Raw genomic sequence first — 23,233 nt, 5'->3', positions numbered from 1 at the left:
TAATATATCATTTTGTAATAGAACTCTACAAATTGGACCTGAATATCGTCAGAAAATTTTTTATTTCCTTCAGAAAAATGTAAAAAGCAAAGTTTTTGAAGAAATTCGTTTTTTTTGCCGTCATTTTATATTAATAAACTCACTTCAAAAATGAATAGGCTCGCCTAATCATTGCAAATTCATAAGGAAAACTTATCAGTCCATATTTTTTAACGGATAAACATTTTTGCAACACATTGACATTTTTATATATATATAAAAAGACCATCTTTTTTACTTTATTTTTAGTAGTATTACTGCTCTAAGCTGACACACAAGTTTTCCAAGGTTATAAGAGAAAGAGAAGCTACCAAAAAAATTGACATTTTTTCTTGTTTCTAAAATTGCAGGTATTGTACAAGTATTATAATATGGAACGCGGAAATAATTAATACACATCTTGCAGTTTTCTTTTATAATTGCTTAAATCTATAAGAAATACATAAAAAATATACAGACTTAACATTTAAGAATTATATATGGAGGAAAAAATATAGATATAACGAAGAGTTTGGTACTCTTGCTTACAGATTTGCGTCCTATCTTACAAAATTACGTATTAAAATCAACATAATAAAAATTACATATAAATAAAGAACTTCGCAAAGTGAGTTTTTATAAAACCAGCGTCAATGTACAAGTGAGATTTAAAAAATACCTAACTTAGACTATATATATATATCTTATATGATACATTATGCATCAAACAGTCGCAAAGTCCTCTAATTTTGAAATTTTTTCTAAGAAATTTATAGTAAAAATTTAGCATTTTATTATTTATATCAGAGCATATAGAGCGTATAGAGCATTATGTAACGTAATATATTTGGTATTAATATGCCTTTGGGTTTTAATTATCAAGTATCTTAATTATTTACTATAAGTAAATTGATGGCAAAGATAAGAAACTAACAGATTATTCGCCAAATTATGTCAGGAAGAAGAGAAATTTATTAATAATAATTTTAATTCACATGACCTTGTGAATGTATTAATTTATTAATTACTATATGCAATTGCCTAATGTCATCCCACCACTGCCATCAACTGTGATATTAATGAATTCTATGTAGGTACACATTTATTGTATACTCGTACAATAAATCGTGACGCATCTCGCGTATTTTACTATGGAGGTAGATATTCGATAATGCAATGAGAGCTCAGACAGTTGGTGCATTAACGTGAGTGTGGGGAACTTGGACGGAGTGGAACGCTGTTGGATGCGAAGCGGGCAGTGATAACAAGTGTCCGCGTTCCATTTCATTCACTTCTTGTTGCTCTGTTCCTCCTATAGAGCCGGTCGAACGCGCCAGGCTATTACGCTGTCTGCACATGTATGGCGTCTCTCCAGGTGAAGGAGTCTCACGACCCTGTATTACGTAAGTTATTGTCTTATAAATCTTATTTACAGATCTTATCAGTAAGGCTAGATGGATAAAAAACAAAATGTCAAAGAAATGAAGTTTTATGATATAGGAGATATTTGTCATGACATGTGTTAAATGCGTGTAACAATTCTCTTTTTATCTTGTCAAAGCAAATATAAAAAATAAATACAAACATAAAAATAAAATTTACATACAATTTTCATTTTGTATCCTTGACTATATCAATCTTACTGCAACCTGATATTGAATTTGGATAAATAATATGAACTTGATCGTAAAATAATTGGTTAACTCTTCAAATAATTTAAGTCGATTGAAGCTTCGTCATGTAAAAATTCTTTTTCTTCGCAAACAGATATAACTGTACTTTCAAGTAGATGAAATACAGAATTTAGGTTCCCAGACGTAGTAGGCAAACTATCGCGATCTACAGTCGTATTTGATTCTGATTTTAAGCCTTCTAAGCATCGTCCGAGGTATTTTGACTCAGGGGACTCCAATGGAAGACTTATATCTCTTTCCAAGCCATACTAAGGAACCAAAGAATATACGGATGACGAATGATACAAGAATAAAAAAATTTATAACGCGGCACTGGCACTTACTTGTTTGGAAGGACCACAGCACGTTGCATGATTGCACGGGTTATCAGTCTTTGGACAATCCAACACGCAATCTTCCGTGGGAGTCTCTTTAATTTCGCTATTCGAATGATACTAGAACGATAGAACGATAGAAAAATGTCTTTAATATACTAAAAGTATCTAGTAATGTATTTTGCAACTTATTAAAAATATCTAGCAACAAAAGTATCTATTTTAGAAGCAATCGTAAGTTGCTACCGAAGCACCGTTTATCCGTGAGTCGCGGATAGTTCGGTGAATGTTCACTTTACGCATCATTAACGCTGGACAAAAGATATCGTGTATTAACTTCACGCGTGACTCACAGACATATTTTTTAATCACAACTTACGATCATTCATAGCTTTGAATGTATTTCAAAAGACTGTTGCTCGGAAATTGCATGCATTTTTACTTAGTTTCTTTGCGCAAACTTTTCTATCGTGATGTTTTTACATCTAAATTCTGTTTTAACCAACGCTTTTTGCGTTCACGCGTGCGTGCACACAAATTTTTATAACGTTACTATATCTGCTTACATCAATAAATTCTGGTTGAATAGTCGTCGAGTGTATACCCTCGTTATGGAAAAATTCTTTAACTTGTTCGGCAATTTTCATATATTCCGAAAGATTTCTACATCTTATATGCGCACTAGCTATAATACGATCACCCGCCAATTGCCATACATGAAACTCATGTACAGCTAACACACCGTCCACATTCTCTAATAAACGTTGCTGTATAGCATCGACCTGTACGAATAAATTTGTAAATTAGACAATGCAAATATTAATCGTACATGTTAAAGATCTTATGTACCAAATTATAGAAGCCGGAAAAATGTTACCTGAATGTGCGTTGGCACAGTCTGCAATAGAATTAAAGCTGATTCTTGAAGTAACGGCCACACGGAACGCAGGATAAGAATGACCAATAAAAGCGATAATGCAGGATCAATGTAGAATCTGTGTAGAAAAAAATGAACAAATTTTAAATTACACGTTCAATTCTTCGGTATCCGTATAAAATACGTAAAAATGTAGAGTATTTTCAATCACCTGTACTTCCACTTTGTCAGCCACACAATTAGGGCAGACGCAATTACGATGACGGAGCCCAACGCGTCAGAAAGTACGTGAAGAAACACTCCTCGCATGTTCATCTGACTTGCATCGTGCGAATGGCCATGCGCTCGTTTTACTTGGGGCGTCGAAGGTCTATAAGCTTCGTCGTTCTCATTGTCGTCCGTGCCCACCAAGGTGCTTAGTCTATTATGACTTCGAGATATACCATGCGAGTGACCATGAGCATTTCCATGTTCTACAATAATCGCACTTATTAATATCTACAGTTTATATATCGATAAAATAGATTAATTTTATTTGTTATATAAGATAGACGATGTAGAAATCGATTAATTAAAAGGAAGAAATATTAGCTGTTTCTTATTCCCCAAATATTCAGTTACAGAGAATTTAATATCGATAAATTAATGAAATAGATATATTAAGCATTATCGATACTTCTCCTCATCGGGGGGAGAATTTTTAACATTTACATCGTAGCTCCGATATTTTTTCCCTTTGCAATCTTGAGATATAAATCTATCGCAGCAACTCTACAATAAGAATATTATTTCTCTTATATTTACAGAAGTCTTTTATTTCAAATCTTGCTGTGTTAATACGTTTGCTAAGTAGATATACATTTAATAATCAATTTCTCTTTATCTTGACCCAAGACAAAATCTCTTGAGCACCAATAATAAGATAACATCGCGACAATGAACAAAGAACCTTGTATATGCAAACAGCAATTTGAATATACAATACAGTTATCCATTATCATAATTAAGATATTAAGATATTATATGATTAGACACGAGGAGGATAATTATTAAAATATAAAATAGGAGTAAAGTACTTAACAAATATTATCTAACAGAATGAAAGTAACAGTGAAAATTTCTGTACAAGTATTCCGTATATATATTCTTCCAAATATGCGTATTAATATACAAATATTTATTATACGAAATTCTCTTTTTATACTTTTAATAACTGGGACAATTTCAGAGAACCTTCAAATTCTTCAAGACAAGGATAAATGTCACCCTCGTATAACTTAATCGAAAACAAATAAAATTCTATTTACACGATACTCACCATGGAACAAACATAAACCTATCACGTTCACCAGCAAACCGAGTGCTCCAACTCCGACGAGTAGTTCTGGTTCGTGTATTTCCTCTACCTCGATAAATCTCTTACACGCCTCCACGGTAATACTAAAACATAAAGCGACCAGGAACACGGCGTTTACCAAGGCTCCCAACACTTCGGCTCTGGCCCAGCCAAAGGTATTTTTGGACCATTTCTTCGGTGACATCTGCAACGTAAAAACGCTTATAAACAATCAACAATGTTACGGAAGTAGAATGGTTGTCTGAAATTTTACGAAACAAAATTCAAAATAAGCACGAAACTTACCTTCACCGAGAGAAATGCCACCACCAAAGCGGCCACGTCCGACAACATGTGAAAACTATCTGCTATTAAAGCCATCGAGTTGGTGACGTAACCGACTACGATTTCGACTAAGAAAAATAAAGCTGTCAGCCATAACATTGTCAAGAGACGACATTTTTTCCCCGTGTAACGACCCATGGTATCTGTGCAGACCTGAAAAGATTAAAAGAAATATGTAAGCGTTTGCGACAAAGCCGAGTACACCAAAGTACCTCGGGAATACAATCGTCTCTCCGCAAAGAAAGTTTCTAATAGTGCACAGATATTTTTATAACCCTTTGAGCCTGTAGACCGAAGAAGGGGCTGTACGACATTCGAGTAACTTGGTCGCATTGCAATTGCAAACGATAAGAATGGAAAATATATGTTTCTCCCGTCGCGCACAAATATCGGATGTTTCAAATACCAAAAGTCAGCTGATGCGGACGAGGCGGTAACGTCGGACCGTCGGACGCGAAAACTGTCAATCCGGGAAGGAAAACGGGACGACGAAAATTGACGGGGACAGCGCTCGAGATCCAGTGATATCCAATGCACCTCTTTCCCCCTCTCGTGTTCTTTGTTTGTTTAGCAAGATCAGACGCGAATTTCGGACGATCATTCGGCGCGAGAGACCACGTCCCGATACGCCGCGGGAGGAACAGGAGGCCTCTCTTATTCGGAGGACGATCAAGGACGACGGGATCGCGCGCTACGCGCTACACACACGTGCGCCCCGAATCGTTACGCGTTAAAGCAATTTCCTTATATCCATTTGCCATAAATCCGGGAGAAGGGAGAGAGAGCAAGAAAAGGGAAATGAACGTGAATCACGGCGGAACGGCGAGGAAGGTACGGACGTGATTCGTCGCGCGGGGAGAGAGAGAGAGAGAGAGAGAATTCATGCGCCATGAATCTAGAAGGCTTCGGTTCGGGGCGCACCGACGTGACGAGGAGATCGTAGCAAAAGGCAGCAGGCTCCGGGCAAAAAAATTTTTGCGGCTGCTGCGAAGTGTATCGAGTGTTGGCTCGGGAGGGTAACGGAAGAGCGCCGACGTTACCGATCGTCCTGAAACGAACGTTCGCGGATGAGTATTTATGTCAAGGCTGTGTGATTAACTTTAATCTCGGTTTGACTTACTTTGTGTGTTTTATCTTTTCTTTTCTAGCTCTAAGAATTACATGTCCATTTCTATCAACGTAGTTCATTAACTTTAATCTCGACTCAACATCCTTCTTATCTCTTTTTCTAATTCTTTTTAGAACTAGAAGAATATAAAAAGCACGTTAAATCGAGATTAAAATTAACGCACATTGGTAAAATGGACATTACTCCGTAGTGCGAAATTGATTTTGTAATTTACAAACCTTCGGCTTCACAAATATACATACAGCGAATTTATATATAATATATATATATATACAATAATTATATACACACCCTGCACACACTATAAATTTTTGTATAGTGCTCGCGCGCGCACACACAAATTTTTTTTCGAACAGAGAATAGTCGATCAAATATCAGTGATCTTTGATCATCGTCGCGGGTTCACCAATTGAGTAACGAGTAACGAAAAGTACAATCCAGAATCATCAGCGGCGAGATCGTCACAATGGTATCACAAGTATCACAACACAACGGGCGCGGAGAGCGCGGAGGGGGGGGAGGAAAGGTATACTTACCTGCGAGAGGGAATTCGTCGCGCCCGTTGCCCGTTCACCGTATATCGCCCTCGCGTTTTCGCCCCACCGTTCGTATCAAGTGACGCTGATTGAACACGGCGCGTGAAGAACGTTCCTGGACATGTTCCGTCGCGCGCGCGATCACGCGTCGCTGGCAGGTACGGACAAGGCACACGACAAGAAGAACTCACAGCGCACCGTGGCGCCCAGGCCGCCCATGGCTAAACTGATTTCGCCTGACGCCTTCGCGCACACCGCGGACCGCGGATGAAAAAGGGTTGGACGTTGGACGTTGGACGCGAGGCGGCGAGGACGAGGACGCTGACGCTGACGCTGACGCTGACACCCGCGTTCGTAAAACCCCGCGGCCTCGTCCGCTCGCGGCCGACCAATCGCGCGGCGTTAAGCCCGTATCGGACCTACGGATTGGAACTGAGATTTGAATTGAAATTCAATTGGAATAAAGCAGATGTGTTAGATTTTATCGCAACGCTGTGGCATGTAATAAAGCATTTATTAGATTTAAATGAGGTATAATTAAGACAATTGAGAAATTGTTGAAAAACGATTTGTCGGACGGATTTTAGATATATAAGGAATATCTGTCATTTTTAGCATACAAAACGAAAACTACTTACTTAATAAAAATTTGAGGAAAAATATTAAAATAATTGAATGTTTTCAAGGTGATCACCTGAAATTGAAAGAGGGTCAAAGCGTTTTTTAAAACTGGAAGTTACCGAATAATTTTTTGAATTGCCCGTATAAGATTTTGTTTTTGTTCGATCAAAATGGCACGAAAGGAAAGAATGATTTTTGTGAAGATGGTCGACAAAAAATTAGAACCATTTGTTTCCCGAAAAAAACCGATAATTTTGTTTATACATCATATATTCAACTAAAAATAATTTTATTTTCATTGTTCAATTTTTTTTAACTCCGAATAACTCCACGATTGTTGAACGAAATGCTACTCGTCTCGCTTTAGCCGCAATTCCGTTAATAACTGATAAGAAAAACTTTTTTCGCTCATAATGAGAGCACTCGTGAGCAATCGCATAGAATATATGATTCGTATACAAAAGTTGGAATGAAACTGGTACATGCTTTTAATTCGCGAAAATAACAGAAGCAGATAATCCTTGAAATGATAAACGGAATGTGTGACAGTTTAGTTTGAGCAATTTCTCAAAATCGTCATCTTGTATAACAATTTTTGCAATGAAAAGAAATCTTTGTAATGCTGGCAAGTACTTGAAAATATTTCGTGCCTCAAGCTGCAGAAAAGAAAACAAAATATCCAAAAGTTTTCCAATAAACAAAAAGTTAGTAATTTTCCAGCAGAATTTGAACAGAATATTGCGATTGACGTTAATTTTATTGAGCTCGTGTTTTATCAGCAGACAGACCGAGAAGAATCCGTCTATAACTATTCACATGAAATATTCCACAGATTCTAATACTCGGCGTTTGCTGGCAATCTGCCATATTCTGTCAGATTCTGTCGATACTCGTCGATAAAATTTACAGCAAATATTTTGCAAGATCTGCCTTCGACAGACGACTACTTGGAGTTTGAAGAAATTTCATTTCGCAAATATAAATTATTCTCAAATTCTTGCTTGCACGGAAACTTGAGCCATAAAACAGCAGTTTGTCGAGAACGTAATGCCATGCATCATGCATTTCGAAAATAGATGTAAGATTCATAAGCGGTATATAATATATCTGTATATAGCGAGAGTTGTATCTTTATTATTTCAAATATTTGTAGCACAGGCACAATACGTTCAACTTCCGAATAAATTCGGGAATCGATCATCAATCGGTCTAATCGTCAGACATATGTAACACATGTTCTTAACGACGCGAGGTGTTCAAGAAAATGTCCATTTTCGAACGCAAAATCTATGCGCGAAAACACAATTCCTCTTCCTCCACTTTCTCTTTTTTTAAATTCTTGTTCAATACGCAATTCCGCAGCGGTTTCGATATATAAAGTATTCGCGATTTCTTATATAAAAAAAGAATTTACAAATAAAATTTACAGTCGAAGACCGGAAGATTTTCTATACGCGTACAAAATATCGGATACTTAAACAACGTATTAAGTACACATTAAAGCTACGAAGGTTCTTGTGTATTTTTAGAAAATTAAATGAAACATGTATGGTAAACGTTTAACTCGGCAGTGGTAGAATTTTTGTTATCGATACGACGGAATTTTTTCAGAGACCTATATAAACTTTTTTTATATTTTTCTTGCAGAAAATTGAGATGCGTCATTTTTGAGGAATTATTTATTATTCATAAATATTAATTAAAAACTAAGGAAAAGTAAGTTTAAGGAGAGACTGATAAATAAATATGGAGTTAAACAAACTTCACTTCGAAATATTATGTCATTATATATATCAGGATTAGATATAATATAAAACATATGCACGCGCGTGTGAAAGACACAAATATTATTATATACACAAAATGTAAATAACAAAATTTTATAATACAAAGTCGATCTTTATATTTATATTTACGTTTTTCGCATTACTCTTCTTAAGTTTTAAAAGTCAATCTAGAGAAATTCTGTACCTATATTTATATTTGAAACTTAACTTTTCTTGAAGTATCATGTGTGTGTGTGTGTATCATTTTTCATATTTAATAAATAAATTAATATACTTCGATAGGATTAGAAACAAAAAATCTAATTTTTTAAATTTATATATGAATAAGAAACAAATTTCTTCACATATAAAAAAAGTTGTGACACTTAAATTTTTTTCTTCCTCTATTTTTACATTTATTGAGATCGATGTAAACGGATTCATGTTTACACGTTAATATTTACATTAAACGTAATTTCTTTCTAGAAACAAAATTCGAAGGTACCATCCATAGGATGGGATAAGTTACAAATTTCACACTAGAGTAAAAAAGTATTAGCACCGCTTCCTAAAAACCAATTCTGCCGGAATATCTATCGAAATTCCATAAACGTAGGAAATTATACTTATGATTTACGATATCAACCTACTTAATTCATTCTATAAATGCCCGTTCTTCACGAAAATGGCAGGATAAGAAACGAAGAATCTTAAACGTCTACGAAGCGCTTAAACAAGCTTAATTTTACATTATGTATATTTAACTTCGACAAAAGATGATACGAACGATAACAAGTAGTAACGTCAAGATAATGAGAAATATGTATATTGGAACTGCAACCTATTTACAATAAAGCAAACGTTTTTTGACTATAATATAGAAATTAAATAAAGAGATGAAAATTCTCATCATTTAACATCAATGAGAGAAAATATTTCTCGTACGCGCGTTCTGCATCGCGCGAGTACAAAAATGAAACGTAACATTCTCGAAATTCTAATCTTCGTTGCAGGATTTATCTCGTGGCTTATCGATATTTCCTTTTTATAAGATGTAAAAATAAATCTTTATATAACTGTATTTTATACAGACGAAATATAACTTTTTTTTTTACAACATTTGGCGTTTCAGTTTAGAGAGTAGTTTAAACGCGTGTACTCCCATAAAACGATCACGAGCTTGTAAGTGTAAATTTTGGATTGCATTTAAAATGCAATTTTTTTTGCAGGATATTTCGCCTAGCCCTGGTGGTACCACTGCCGGGTTAAGGATGAACTGGGTCCAGAGTACCATACATCTGAATTTATTACAAAGTCACATTTATTATCACGATTCAGCTATCTCAGCATCATCGATAATACGAATCTGGTAATACTATTTACAATCTACCGAAATAAACGCAATAATCGGTAGTAATAGCAATAGCGTCTTTCAAATCTCATCGGAAACTCCCCCTCCTATCATTTACTTTCACCTCGTTGATATATATTTCTTTTTTTAATAAGTGTGCTGAAAAATCGGTATAAATGTAACCTACGAAAAGGAGTAATATTACCGCAATAATCGTTCAATTGTAGCTTAGACAAAATTTGGAAGAACTGTAACGCCGTTTTTTATCTTTCTTCTTTACGTTTCCCTACTTCTACTATTGCCAACGCTAATTTATCCGGTAGTAATTTTTTTTTTTTTTTTTTTTTATAGAAAAATCGAACGGATACTCGTTGAATAATTATATCACGAGTACGAGGTCGATTGAACATGTCACAGTTTACAGCTCGAGCACCATATTTGGCTAATGTCAATAATAATTAAAAGCAAATTGAAATGAAATTTCGACAAGTCTAAAATCGCTACCTCACTTCTCCCACTTTCTTTCTCTCCCTCTGTCTGTCTCGATTTGCTATCATTTACGCTACGTTGCGACATTGTCGATAAACTTCGATTGATATTAAATACGATCTAATGCTAATTCACTTACGTCTAGATCGCTACAATCGGGTATTATTAACGATGAGCGTTCAATTAGTTTTCTCTCGCTGCGTCCCGGCGATGTTGGCTACTACGACATTTGACTAATACTGACGCGCTGTTTGTTTGTTTCCCCCCCCTCCCTAAACTTGTAACACCTTACACGCTATCGTCACGTCCAACAATAAATTTAACTCGAACAACGGTTCCCTATTTTTATCTATCAATATTCTCAACTGTCCTAGCGACCAACATCGTGTTCGAAACAGCAGTTTAAAATTCGTTTATATAAAGTGCTACAGGTCTTCCACAATTTTTCTAAGATAAGTAATAATTACTTCGTAATAGTTTTGCTAACCAGCGACCGTCCGCCCTACTTGGCTTGGGCTGGGGATCGGGGAGACGCAGGGCGGCGGTATGGTATCTTTCTTTTTTTTTCTTCTTTTTGATTGGTATCGATCTAAATCTAGTATTTGGACGAAGTGCGAGGATGGGTCGTGCGTGCTTTTGCTTCCTAAATCGAGCGTGCGCAAGTTCTTATAATCTTTTTTTTTTTACTTGTAGCCGTAAGCTTTACTTTCTTGTTTCCTTGACCAGAATTACGATTTATCTTCGTTAATAATTAATAATTTACTCGATACGTATATTCTCGAAAAAAAAGGAGAAAAAGAATGTTATTATTGCATGTGTAAAACGAACAGTGGCGGAAATCATGGAGCAGCCCTGAGAGAGAGCGAACAACGCATCTGGGAGTAGTGCATGTGCGCTTATGTATCCGCGCGCGCGCGCATGGTTGTGTTGTGCGCGTGTGTGTGTGTGTGTATGTCTGTTTTGCGTATGTGTAAATCTGTTAAGTATAATTTGTCTGTGTGTGTGTTGTGTGCGCGCGCGTACGTCCACACGTATGAATCTCACGAGGATGAATGTTTCACTCAACGTGTAAATTGCGAATTTACTTATAATTTACTCTTTTTAACGTTTGCTTTAACCTCAAGTCTTAAGAGTCGTGTGACGCGTATCCGCGCACCCGTGCCTCGAGTTTGTATACAAGTGACAACCTTCTACGCTGAATATCGACACTTCTGCAACAGAATTAACAGATTGTCACGTGAGAGACATATATTTCACGACAATATTTGCAACGGTGCGCTAGACGTAATTTTTATACACAAAAAATTCTTACCATCAGGTAATTCATATAGTTTCCTAGGAAGAGAGGCGAAATAGGGATGTCGTAACGCTTCCTCCGCTCCTATCCGTTGATCGGGATTCAGTTGCAGGAGCGACGACGCCATACTATCGCCTTCGGCGATATCGTAGAGCCGGGGAAACGATAGTCCCAGTTTCCGCGGGGGATAAAATATCAGTCTATGCGCCTTATACCCGGGCAGATGCGTAACACCTGGCCAAGTCTCCTCGGTAGGTGTGCCCAGCACTTTAAATATCTTATCGAGTTGGTCGTACGTACAGCGTACACCTGGGAATGTCGGTTCGCCAGTTAACATTTCCACAAATATGCAACCTACTCCCCACATGTCGAGCGAGGTGGAGTATTCTGTGGAACCTAAAAGAACGTCGGGCGGTCTATACCATAAGGTCACGACTTCGTGCGAGTATGTATGCGATGGCACGGATTTGGCCCTTGCTAGCCCAAAGTCTGCCAATTTAAGTTCTCCTATTTCGCTGATTAATAAATTCTGTGGCTTTACATCTCTGTGCAGAACCCTCCTAAAGTATGCAGTAACACAAATTAATCAACGCGCATCAGGATAAAGACATCGACGTTACGTACTATATATATATATGTAATTACCTGCGATGACAGTACGCCAGCCCTCTCAACAGTTGAAAAAGAAACAATTTAACGTTGCGCGGATCCAATCCTCCGTTCCCGCTTCCATACCTCTCCATATATTGCGATAGATCGGTATGAACGTATTCAAACACGAAGGTGAGCGTCTCACGGGTATGAATGATATCGTGTAGAGTCACGATATTGCTATGCTTTAACTCTTTGAGGAGACTTGCCTCGCGAATGGCAGTAAACGGAGCTCCTTCCTCCTCTTGCAGTCTAATTTCTTTAAGAGCCACCACTTGATTAGTGAGATGGCTGTAGCCTTTGAACACTGTGGCATATGATCCCTCTCCCAACTGCTCCAGTTTTATATAAGCTTCAGATTTACCGAACGGCGAATCTCCCTGTTGAGACAAATTCAGATTAATGTATAGTATCGTACTGGAAAGTGAATATACGAATGAGAGAGAGAGAGAGAGAGAGAGTACGTATGTAGTATAATATTACCCCAAAAGCGGAGAATCTTTTAGTTCTTCTAGGTGGGTCCGGACCAAGAAAAACTTCGGATTTGGGTCGCGGTGGACGTCGGGGCCGCAAAATTACCCTAGCTTCCTCCCGTATATCTTCATCGAGAAGCTTTGAATCGCTAGAAACCGAAAGCTGCCGATGCACTCTCTCATGGTTGCCCCATTCTACGACAGTCCAATTTCCGAAAACATTCTTAAAATAACAGCAATAGAAGTGGATAAAGTCACAGACTTTTATAAAATTCTAGGATATACAGTAATTCTGTGTCTTTTAAATTATATGTAACATATCTATATGTTTTGGTTATTTTGTACATTTAAAATTTTAAATAATCGCGAGATAACTACTCTTATACATGCACAATTTCAACCATGCATAATTAATACCTACGCACAAAAATGAAAACGTGATATTCGATACATATCGATAAACAATTTTTTAGCGATATCTTTTTAGTGTTTTTAATAATATATCGCGAATAAGTGCATTCTTATATATGAGACGGAGTTAATAAATAACTTAGTAAACGTGCGTACAACATCGATTAGATTATACCGTCTCAATTTCACAAAATATATAAACATATATCAAACTCTGTCTAAAAGACGTTATCAAACCCACGAACATATATTTATAATATATTTATAACGTTTTCACGATAAAGCTCACCATAACGACGATCTTTCTTATCCTCAGGTATGTTGCCATTTGGCTCCAAGCGGTCTAGGAACTCCTCAGAATAACCATTATATGGCAATTGACCTCTGGTTGCTGCATCATCAGCCTCTTCTTTTGATATAGCTGTAATAAAATAAACAACATTTAAATGTACGATATTTATCATAATTATATCTAGTTAACAAATACGTCGTGATTTAATTGTGTCAAACTACTTTATTCTATTTGTAATACAAATATCTTTAATATTTATAACGTTAATAATCAAATATAAAACACGTAGACGTCGTTCGATTACAGTCTACAAAAACACGTATTTGCCCGATATAAATTATATATATATATATATTCAATAATATTAAGAAAGAAAAAAAAACACACACATTTAAAAATAATAAAGTTTAATCTTTACAAATACTACTTTATTTTATCGGTGTGAAAAAAATTAATTATTTGTACAAAAAATCCATACAAAATGATTTGTACTTACAAAGCCGTCCAAAGCTGTGGCTGAGGCGTTTCTTTAATTTTTGCACTCTGCTGAGAGCACCGCCTTTCTTATCCCGCATTGTCACAGGCCCTGCACGTAACAAGGGTAATATTTAAAACAACCATTTGATACGCCAAACGTAAGTTGAGATAGCACGACATCGCGACAGAAGGCCAAGAACATCCGAGTAATTTAGATTATAACAGATCATTATGACATCATCCACCGTGTTACGCTGGTGTTCCCTATAATAATATGACTATAGAGGCATATACGCGTCACATTCCTCTTAAATGACAACGCGAGGAACTTGATACGACGAGAAACACGCACGCTAAAAAATATCCGTACGACTAAGTACATCGCGTAATACACAAATGAGAAGAGGGGGGGGAAAAAAGAAAGGAGTCTACCAATTTCTCTTCTGGCGGGTAACACGCGTTTGACACAACGGATATAACAGGTACGGACGAAGAATGATTCTTTTCGCGTTACAACGTTACAAGGGTCGAAACTTGTGCCTCACTCTTCTTACTCGACCGCTCAGTTAGAGAAGTTACGACACTCAATGAAGGTAACTCGAGCAGCGTTTTATCTGAAAGCGGAATGATGTAATTCGTTTCGAACGTAGATGATTCATCTAATCGCGATACGAAAGTTGGCAGATTTTTTACAACGATGAAGATACGCGTTCTGAAGTCTGAAGTCGCGTTCGACCATCGTGCTTCTTGGAGCGAGAGCCGCGCAACGAAGCAAACTCTCACCGGGGGGACACTCACCGTCGCGATAAAAACTTTGAAACCGCCGTATATGCATGCGGGGCACATGACACGCCGTTCAGTCACACGTACGTCACACGCACACGAGTACGGTACAGTTGTGCACACTCGCGCATATACATACGCAAACAGTTGTTCCGCTCGCGCGTACAGGTTACAGCGAAGTGGGGGTCAACGAACCAATATGCATTTTAGTTTCACGCGTCGGATAACGAACGTCTGCTCGAGCGTCAAAACGACATAACGCCGCGGGCTTCCTTCGCGCTGCACAAGAGATCGCGTTGTACATACGTGCGTGCGTACTCGTCTCGTCGCGCGGGGCTCGACGCTCGACGGCGAGCCACGTTGATCCACGGAGACGCGAATCCCGCCGCCTGCGATTGAAGCCGATATAAAGCGCGTATCAAAGCGACGTCGCGGGCCGAGGCGAAGAAAAACGTTCGGTTTCTCTCTGCCCGAAGTGCCCGAGTTGCACACCGGAGCTCCGTCCCTCTCGTCCCTCTTCCGCCATCGGGAAACGATACCGTACACGTACACGTATGAGACAGAGACGCGCGCGAAGAGAGAGAGAGAGAGAGAGAGAATTATCCATTTTCTTTCTCTCCTCCTTCTTCCCACACCCTTCTTTTTTTATCACTCCGCTCCTCTCCGTCGCGTTGCCCCGACCGTTGTCCTTCTTCCATCTCTACGGATCCTGGAACGGAATTCCCTTACCTCTTTCCCTCTCTCTCTCTGTCGCACACGCGCGCACATACACATACATTATTTCTTTCTCTTTCCAGCTTTCTCTCTCTCTCTCGTTCGCACGCACACACAAAAGCGACGAGCCGGAACGAGTCGAATGGGAAAAGGATGCGCGTCAGGCGCGTCCGCGCGCTCCGACGATCCGACTCACCTTCTTTGCTCTTGGAGGCGGTCGAACCCTTGTCCGGATAATACATGATTACTCATTCGCTCGCACGCGCGGGACACATCACATATGGGCGGTGACGCACTCGGCTGCGGGTGTGCGCGCGTACGCGCCGCCGCTACCGCTACCGCTACCGCCGTCGCCGTCGCCGTCGCCGTCGCCGCCGCCGCTGTGTTTTTCCCTCGGCCGATGCTCCTGCGGCGATCCCGGGCGCCGTGCTCCCTAGCGCGCGTTCCTCTCACGTCGCTCGTGCCGTCGTCTCGTATCTCGGCGATGCGCGCACGGTCCCGGACGTCGCGTCGCCTCGCGCCATGAAAACGCCTCCGCGTTGTCCCCGTGGACGACGACGACGACGACGACGACGACGACGACGACGGCGACGACGGCGATGGGGTCTTTTCGCGCGGTGTGCGCCACCGCGAGAATATTACCACCGCGAAATTCGGCACCACCGAGAGATCGGCTCTCCGGTCCGCGAGAGGGGCAAGGTTCACACGTCGGTGGCGGTGGCGGTGGCACTCTCACGCGCGCACACACTCTTGGCTTTTTCTTCTCCTCCTTCTGGTATTTCCTCTCCTCTTCTCGCCCACGGGATCGCGACGTCGGAGTCGGAGCAACTCCTCCCCGGTCGCGCTTAACCCTGCTGACGGCGGGTGCTCGCGCACGCCACGCACACGCACACGCACACGCACTAGCTCCGGTAAATCATCTGCGAACGGGACGGGACACGGGACCCGACCGGTCCCGGAAGCCCTTGTCTCTCGCACGTCGCGGATAGTGCGGATACTGCGCCCGCACGACGCGACGAGTCGCGAGTCGCGAGTCGCGAGCGAGCCAGCCGAGCTCAGCCGAGGCCCGAGACGCGCGCGCGCACGGCGACGCCGTGAAAGTAACTAGAGGCGCGGTCTATTTGACGCTACAAATGACAAATGCTTCGAAGCGTTCCTCTTATCCTTCTTTCTTCATTGAAAGAAAGAAGAAAAGGAATGCTTCGAAGCATTTGTGGCGTCAAGTGGACCGCGGCCTAGATTGGCCGAGCGCGCGACGCGCGGGAAAGATCCGAACGCTGTTTCTCTCTCGAATATTAGGATATATAAACAGGGAAACTATATTCCTGTAATAAATATTAAATATTAGGATATCTATAGATGTACGAATATTTCTATATTTATATATATCTTATATTTGATTCCTTTTCGTGTGTGTTGTGCGTTACGTTTAATTATTATTTCTAATTCCCGATTCCTAATATGTGCTCTCTCTCTCTGCGTGTAAAAAAAACAACTATATAATACATATAATATACAGTTTTGCGTAGAGGGTCGATTGTGTATCTTGAAACGAGGTAAAAGTACAAAAGTGAGGAAATTAACTGGAACATCTACGATTTTATTTACCGAAATTTAGCAAATCGGTTCGCTTTTGTAATTTTCACCTCGTTCGAAACTCCACGATCGACCGCGCCTGGGTCTTCATTATATCGATACTCGACGACGAGACCTCGATACCGCGAGTAACCGCGTATATCGGAGTAAACGCGCGATATCGATACCCGCCCGGGCGCAACCTGGCCCCGGCCAACGCCAACCTGGGCCATGTTCATGTTCTCGCGCGTCGTCGCACGTGTCGGTGTCGGTGTAAGTGTGCGCTGTCGCCTTGTGATTCAGCGAAACGGGAACGGGAAGGGAGTTGGCGATAGTCCGTCGTCGCGGCTGTTACGAGGATCGAGCACCGTCGGGAACGGCGGTGAGACCCTGCGCGCGAATTATCGCGGTGACCGCGCGAGTGAAGTTGTCAGCGTGCCGAACGGAGCGACGATGTCGGGCGACGAGAAGCCGTTTCGCCGTCTGCCGTTGTGCGTGCGTCCCTATCGCTACGATATCTCGCTGACGCCGAATCTCGCTGCCTTCACCTTCGACGGAACCGAGAACGTGCACCTCGACGTAAGTCCCGTCGTGATCTACATTTCGATTTCTTTCTGTCTCTCTCTCTCTCTCTCTTTCTCTCGCCGCCTCCCCTCGAACGAAAGAAAAAGAGTCGAATAAAGAGACAGAGAACAAAGCGGCCGCTAGCCATATGGGAAACATAACCAAGAAACGCCCCTCCCCGCCGGCTCTACACGGCTGTTCGAATAGCGTTTAGGTTCGAGTTTGATAGGCAAACACCGACCGCCTTTATCTCCTCTAATTGCCGGCAATCGCGGTTTTAAATCCTTTCGACAATTTGCCTCGTTAATTCCGCGATGACGCGCGCGTTTGATTTCTAGTTGTATTATTTGCCGACGTTATCTCGTTATTTTTCCTCAGACTGTGTCTGTTTAGTGGTATCTCGCGCTTATCTTTGCAACGTACGACGACTACTCAGACTACTGCAAATTCCCTCTCTCTCTCTCTCTTTCTCTCTATTGACTACTGATTTTTTTCTTTTTTCTGGATTACAGGTGAAAAACTCGACTGATACCATCGTGTTGAATTCTTTGGAAATTAATATAAAAAGCGCGACTTTTAACGGGAACGACGGTAAGACCATTGCTGCCGAGAAAATTGAACTGTCAGCCTCCGAAGAAACGGCCACGTTGGTATTTCCCAAAGCTCTGCCGTCCGGCAAGAGCGGATACCTGAATATAGAATTCGTGGGCGAGATCAATGACAAGATGAAGGGCTTGTACAGGAGCAAATATACCGGGTGAGACTGCGGCTCGCAATTTCGCGATGTACGAAAGAATTACAAAATCGCGGCGTTCGCCTCTGTCTGCGCGTTTGATTGGGAAAAGGACCCTTTCGACGATACGTTTCGATCGTTGTTTGTTAATTTTAGCACCTGACAAAATTATATAACGCGTGGGTAAACGAAGGCAATGTTCAAACTGCGTGTGTTGTATGTATCTTTCAAAGGCGAGACGGTTACTGTGCCGTAACTTATTTGTGTCCCACGTCGGCGCGGAGCGTTTTCCCATGTTGGGACGAACCGTCCGTCAAAGCGACCTTCGATATACGTCTCGCGGTCCCGACTCAGACGCCCCTGGTCGGAATATCGAATATGGTGAGCGACCTTGCGATGTAGAATTTTTATGATTTCAGAGAGGACGGTACCGTTGAACACGCGGCGGTTACCCAGTTTGAGCCGACAGATGCCAGACGTTGCTTCCCATGCTGGGACGAACCAGCGCTCAAAGCCACGTTTGACGTTACGCTAAAAGTACCGATCGGTCTTACGGCACTTTCCAATATGGTAAGCAGCGCCCGGCATCTGCGATATTATTCGCGCTTCTCTGTTTTTTTTTCTTTCGTTCCGTATCTTCCGATTTACATTTAAGGTAGACGTGCGTATTTTTCTTTCATTTCTCGCGCTCTTCTTACGTTTGATCGTTTCTTGATGTACGTTTTAATTTTCAGCCTGTGAAAAGCAAAATTACAAACGGCGACTACGAGACGTTGACTTTTGAAAGAACGCCCGTTATGTCGACGTACTTAGTGGCCGTAGTAGTAGGCGATTTCGATTACGTCGAGGACACGTCTAGCGACGGTGTGTTGGTTCGAGTCTACGTGCCCAAATCCAAGAAGGAGCAGGGCCAGTTCGCTCTGGAAGTGGCCACCAAAGTGCTGCCTTATTACAAGACTTACTTTGGTATCGCGTATCCCCTGCCGAAGATCGATCTCATAGCGATCGCCGATTTTTCGTCCGGCGCTATGGAAAACTGGGGACTCGTCACGTACCGCGAGACCTGTTTGCTCGTAGATCCGAAGAATACATCGGCGGTGCGCAAACAGTGGATCGCGTTGATAGTAGCGCACGAGTTGGCGCATCAATGGTTCGGCAATCTCGTGACGATGGAATGGTGGACGCATCTGTGGCTGAACGAGGGCTACGCGTCGTTCGTGGAGTTTCTCTGCGTCGCCCATTTGTTCCCGCAGTACGATATCTGGACGCAATTCGTGACGGACACGTACATCCGAGCGTTGGAACTGGACGCTCTGAAGAACAGTCATCCGATCGAGGTGCCGGTCGGCCATCCGTCGGAGATCGACGAGATCTTCGACGACATATCGTATCACAAGGGCGCCTCTGTGATACGCATGCTGCACGCGTACATAGGTGACGACGATTTTCGGAAGGGTATGAATCTGTACTTGAAAAGGCACAGCTACGCCAATGCGGAGACCGAGGATCTCTGGGCCGCGTTGGAGGAGGCCAGTAACAAGGCTGTGCGTAAAGTGATGTCGTCGTGGACCAAGAGACAGGGTTTCCCCGTTGTCAAGGTCGACTTTCGCCAGGAGGGCGACGATAGGATCTTATCGTTGTCTCAGGAGAGATTCTTGGCTGACGGATCGGTGGATAGCGATGCCGATAATACGTGGCTCATACCGATAAGCGTAACCTCTGCGAAAAATCCAAACAAGACGATGTTCGACGGCATTTTAGACGCGAAATCCAAGGAATTTGTAATCCAAAACGTTCCCGAGGGCACGTGGCTGAAGATCAATCCCGGTACGATTGGCTTCTATCGAACCCGTTACAGTCAAACCGCTCTGTCGCTTCTGTTGCCCGCGATTAAGAATCACGCGTTACCTCCTCTCGACAGATTGGGTTTGCTGGACGATCTCTTCGCGATGGTACAGGCGGGTTACGCGTCCACGGTGGAGGTGCTCGAATTAACGCGAGCGTTCATGCACGAGGACAACTACACCGTGTGGTCTACCATAGTGAATATCCTAAGTAAAATCGGCATTCTCGTCTCGCACTTAGACTTCGAAGATTCTTTCAAAGCGTTCGGACGTGATCTGTTCCGCGACGTTAACGGGATATTGGGTTGGGATCCTAGGCCAAACGAGAGTCACTTGACCACGTTGCTCCGATCTCTCGTGTTAGGCCGCATGGCGGCTTTTAACGATCAACCTACTATCGAGGAAGCGAAGAGGAGATTCGAGCTACACGTGAACGGCGCGACGTCGCTCGCTGCTGATTTGCGAAGCCCGGTTTATCGAGCTATACTATCCGTGGGCGACGCCAACACTTACGACGCTATGATAAAGTTGTACAAAGAGGCCGATCTTCAAGAGGAGAAAGAGCGGATTCTGCGCGCGCTCGGCGCGATCAAGGACGAAGCGTTGCTGAGAAAGGTCCTGGACTTTGCGATGAGCGAGGAGGTCCGTGCTCAAGACACGGTATTTGCCATCATGTCCGTGGGACTGTCGTACAAAGGACGTCTCATGGCGTGGAACTTCTTCAAGGAGAAATGGAAGACCCTGATGGATCGTTACGAGGGCGGCTTTTTACTGGCGCGGCTGGTCAAGTTCACCACGGAGAACTTCGTCACCGAGGAACAGGCCAAAGATGTGGAGAACTTCTTCGAGGGTCACCCGACTCCGGGCACCGAAAGAACGGTGCAGCAGTGCGTGGAGTCCATTAGATTGAACGCGGCATGGCTCAGCCGAGAAAAAGACTCCATCAAAAAATATCTGACCACTCGAGTCTGGTAAAGACACAGTTTTTACTTTTTTTTCTTTCTCCGTTACCTTAATAGGACATTTTGGCATAATTCGAGACCGCATACAAGCCAAACGGTTTTATTACGCGAACATTTATGGTACCGCTTGATATTGCGAGAGACCGTTGATTAGGTACGGATTTGCGTACGAGACAATACATAAATAATCCGACGAACCACGTGTACGCACGCTTAACGAAAAGCTATACGTCGTTTAATATTGGCTCTAAATTTAACCGAGTGGAAAAAAAACATGGAAGGAAATACAGTTTGGTATACACTTATTATACCTCATTGACGAGTCATGGCGTAATCCAACACCTTACAGAGTTCTCTTATCCGTTTATTTCTTGCCCGGTATTAGATTCCATCGTCGTCATTTATGGGGGAAAATTGAAATATTTGGAACAATCGCTTTAATATATTTCAAATATTTCCTTCATTTATATTATATATACGAGGAAAGTTAAAACTGAATATTATATCGATACTTTTAATTTTCCGTAACATACCGAAGCAATATTTGCATACAATACTGCTGCAGTATTTAAAGCAGAAAATCTATTTGAAACATGATTTATATATAAATGTAATTTGGAATGTTCATTTATATATAAATGTAATTTAGACTGTTCATTTATATATAAATGTAATTTAGAAAAGCCAGTCGTGAAAGTTTAATGCGTTTGTATTGTTGTTTATTCATATATTACGTGAGCTATTTGCAAGATTTGCTCTCGATTTTTAGATAAACTATACCAACATGTAAAAGAACTACGTTTGAACACGGATCTTTTTATGGAAAAAAAACCTACTATTCTGTTTATTAAAATAAAAGGTCAAACTTAAATCCGATGAATAATTCGAAAGATTGTTTACGCATTTTTATTTATTTAACCGATATGACTTAACACTATTTCACAGGATGATAATCCGATTTAAAAAAAATTATATCTCGAACAATTATATTAAATGTCTGAATTTAGTATCATATTTAAATGGAATATTAAGTTTTAAACTTTGACGTAAAGATGTCTCTACGGGAGTTTTCAAGTTTTTGAAATTTGTCACGTATTAAAACTTGGATATTCCTTATAGACACTTGAAATATTTCTTGGATTTTCGTATTTGGGTTATTGCGTTACGTCACGTATAACAGAGTTAGCGCGCTCCTCTGCTCAACCATCAATAACATTTCATAACGATAGCACTAGCTTTTTATTAGTTATATACAAAACTTATTAGTACGTAACCCCATGCGTAATATGTACAAATTATAATCTGTAATATAGACGGTTGTTTACTTCAGGTGTTAACGCTAATGCTAAATGCGGTATGCGTGCCATAATTATCTCAAACATTAATAAATATATATCGTCTTCCTTTAGTCGTAGTGGAAAAAACAAAAATAGCTGGCGTCGACTTTTCTTCTCGATACGATTAGTCCGCAATCGATTCTTCGTACCTGTAATTTGCTGTTTTTCTATATTATCTGTATTTCATACATCGATCATTTGATCGGTCCCGCAATTTGAGCTTGAAACTTAAGTTCTAAAATTGTATCGAGAACGTGTGACTATCGACGAAGGAAACGATGGCAAACATGTTTCGTATAGGTGTAAACTTGATTAAGATTTGACAAGAGAGTTCAACAAATATTTACTATCGAGATAAAGTTGCTTTCAAGGAATAAAAGTGAAACGTCGACGCTTCTCGATGCTCGACGTCGCGACACTTTTCATATCGACCGTCATAGAACGCAGTTCCCCGCGCGTTTGATGGTTGCGCGTGCCGAGACAAGGAAGGAAGATGATCCCGGTAGTGAGTCAGCCTTCATTTCCATTATCGGCGCGTTGTTCGCAATCATCAGCCGACGGCTGTTACGGAGTGTAGCCGCTGCTACCCTCGCGTTGGAGGAGAGATTTTACCCTCCTCCGTCTATTCGTCTCTGTTACAAACA

At 41.1% G+C, this 23,233-nt stretch overlaps 3 protein-coding genes across 11 annotated transcripts; 1 reads left to right on the top strand and 2 right to left on the bottom strand.

Moving 5' to 3' along the window:
- Positions 1-439: 439 nt before the first annotated feature.
- On the bottom strand, positions 440-11,572 carry Znt63c (solute carrier family 30 member 1). 5 transcript variants are annotated; one of them, XM_077423557.1, is made up of 9 exons: positions 10,616-11,572; positions 6,250-6,668; positions 4,546-4,737; positions 4,222-4,444; positions 3,115-3,376; positions 2,904-3,021; positions 2,593-2,808; positions 2,036-2,146; positions 1,456-1,960 (listed from the first exon to the last, which is right to left on the bottom strand). In XM_077423557.1, exons 3-9 carry the CDS (start codon positions 4,720-4,722, stop codon positions 1,718-1,720), a joined length of 1,350 nt encoding a protein of 449 aa, XP_077279683.1. In that variant the 5' UTR covers positions 4,723-4,737; positions 6,250-6,668; positions 10,616-11,572; the 3' UTR covers positions 1,456-1,717. The 5 variants fall into 5 exon arrangements, with proteins under 5 accessions (XP_077279688.1, XP_077279687.1, XP_077279685.1 ...); XM_077423562.1 differs by lacking the exons at positions 1,456-1,960; positions 10,616-11,572 and adding an exon at positions 440-1,412 and having other exon boundaries at positions 6,250-6,639; XM_077423561.1 differs by lacking the exon at positions 6,250-6,668 and having other exon boundaries at positions 1,453-1,960.
- Positions 7,983-16,614, bottom strand: Eip63e (cyclin dependent kinase Eip63E). Of its 4 annotated transcripts, none has more exons than XM_077423553.1 (7): positions 15,771-16,614; positions 14,097-14,186; positions 13,598-13,729; positions 12,908-13,092; positions 12,419-12,804; positions 11,789-12,333; positions 7,983-11,687 (listed from the first exon to the last, which is right to left on the bottom strand). In XM_077423553.1, exons 1-7 carry the CDS (start codon positions 15,814-15,816, stop codon positions 11,596-11,598), a joined length of 1,476 nt encoding a protein of 491 aa, XP_077279679.1. In that variant the 5' UTR covers positions 15,817-16,614; the 3' UTR covers positions 7,983-11,595. The 4 variants fall into 4 exon arrangements, with proteins under 4 accessions (XP_077279679.1, XP_077279681.1, XP_077279680.1 ...); XM_077423555.1 differs by lacking the exon at positions 15,771-16,614 and adding an exon at positions 15,167-15,387; XM_077423554.1 differs by lacking the exon at positions 15,771-16,614 and adding an exon at positions 14,876-14,975.
- Positions 16,615-17,343: 729 nt separating this feature from the next.
- Psa (puromycin-sensitive aminopeptidase) lies at positions 17,344-22,589 on the top strand. Of its 2 annotated transcripts, none has more exons than XM_077423551.1 (4): positions 17,344-17,728; positions 18,226-18,470; positions 18,680-18,827; positions 19,181-22,589. In XM_077423551.1, exons 1-4 carry the CDS (start codon positions 17,381-17,383, stop codon positions 21,263-21,265), a joined length of 2,826 nt encoding a protein of 941 aa, XP_077279677.1. In that variant the 5' UTR covers positions 17,344-17,380; the 3' UTR covers positions 21,266-22,589. The 2 variants fall into 2 exon arrangements, with proteins under 2 accessions (XP_077279677.1, XP_077279678.1); XM_077423552.1 differs by lacking the exon at positions 18,680-18,827 and adding an exon at positions 18,866-19,016 and having other exon boundaries at positions 17,351-17,728.
- The last annotated feature ends 644 nt before the right edge of the window (positions 22,590-23,233 follow it).

Source organism: Temnothorax americanus, unplaced genomic scaffold (assembly GCF_048541705.1).
Source record: "Temnothorax americanus isolate GAGA-0224 unplaced genomic scaffold, ASM4854170v1 Scaffold8, whole genome shotgun sequence".
Taxonomy (NCBI): Eukaryota; Metazoa; Arthropoda; class Insecta; order Hymenoptera; family Formicidae; genus Temnothorax; species Temnothorax americanus.
The sequence above is the reverse complement of the archived record's forward strand: the minus strand, read 5'-3'. Positions and strand labels throughout refer to the sequence as shown.

Bases quoted from the DNA above. Each gene is read 5' to 3' on its own strand.
- Eip63e (XM_077423553.1), bottom strand. From the start codon at position 15,816: ATGTATTATCCGGACAAGGGTTCGACCGCCTCCAAGAGCAAAGAAG. The intron at 12,805-12,907 runs GTAATATTATAC...TTGTCTCAACAG, and splicing joins AAAGATTCTCCGCTTTTGGG to GGAGATTCGCCGTTCGGTAA. The intron at 12,334-12,418 runs GTAATTACATAT...TGCATACTTTAG, and splicing joins CTGGCGTACTGTCATCGCAG to GAGGGTTCTGCACAGAGATG.
- Psa (XM_077423552.1), top strand. From the start codon at position 17,381: ATGTTCATGTTCTCGCGCGTCGTCGCACGTGTCGGTGTCGGTGTAAGT. The intron at 17,729-18,225 runs GTAAGTCCCGTC...TCTGGATTACAG, and splicing joins CCGAGAACGTGCACCTCGAC to GTGAAAAACTCGACTGATAC. The intron at 18,471-18,865 runs GTGAGACTGCGG...TTATGATTTCAG, and splicing joins TACAGGAGCAAATATACCGG to AGAGGACGGTACCGTTGAAC.
- Znt63c (XM_077423561.1), bottom strand. From the start codon at position 4,722: ATGGGTCGTTACACGGGGAAAAAATGTCGTCTCTTGACAATGTTATGG. The intron at 3,377-4,221 runs GTGAGTATCGTG...CGATTATTGTAG, and splicing joins AGGTTTATGTTTGTTCCATG to AACATGGAAATGCTCATGGT. The intron at 3,022-3,114 runs GTGATTGAAAAT...TTTTCTACACAG, and splicing joins CTGACAAAGTGGAAGTACAG to ATTCTACATTGATCCTGCAT.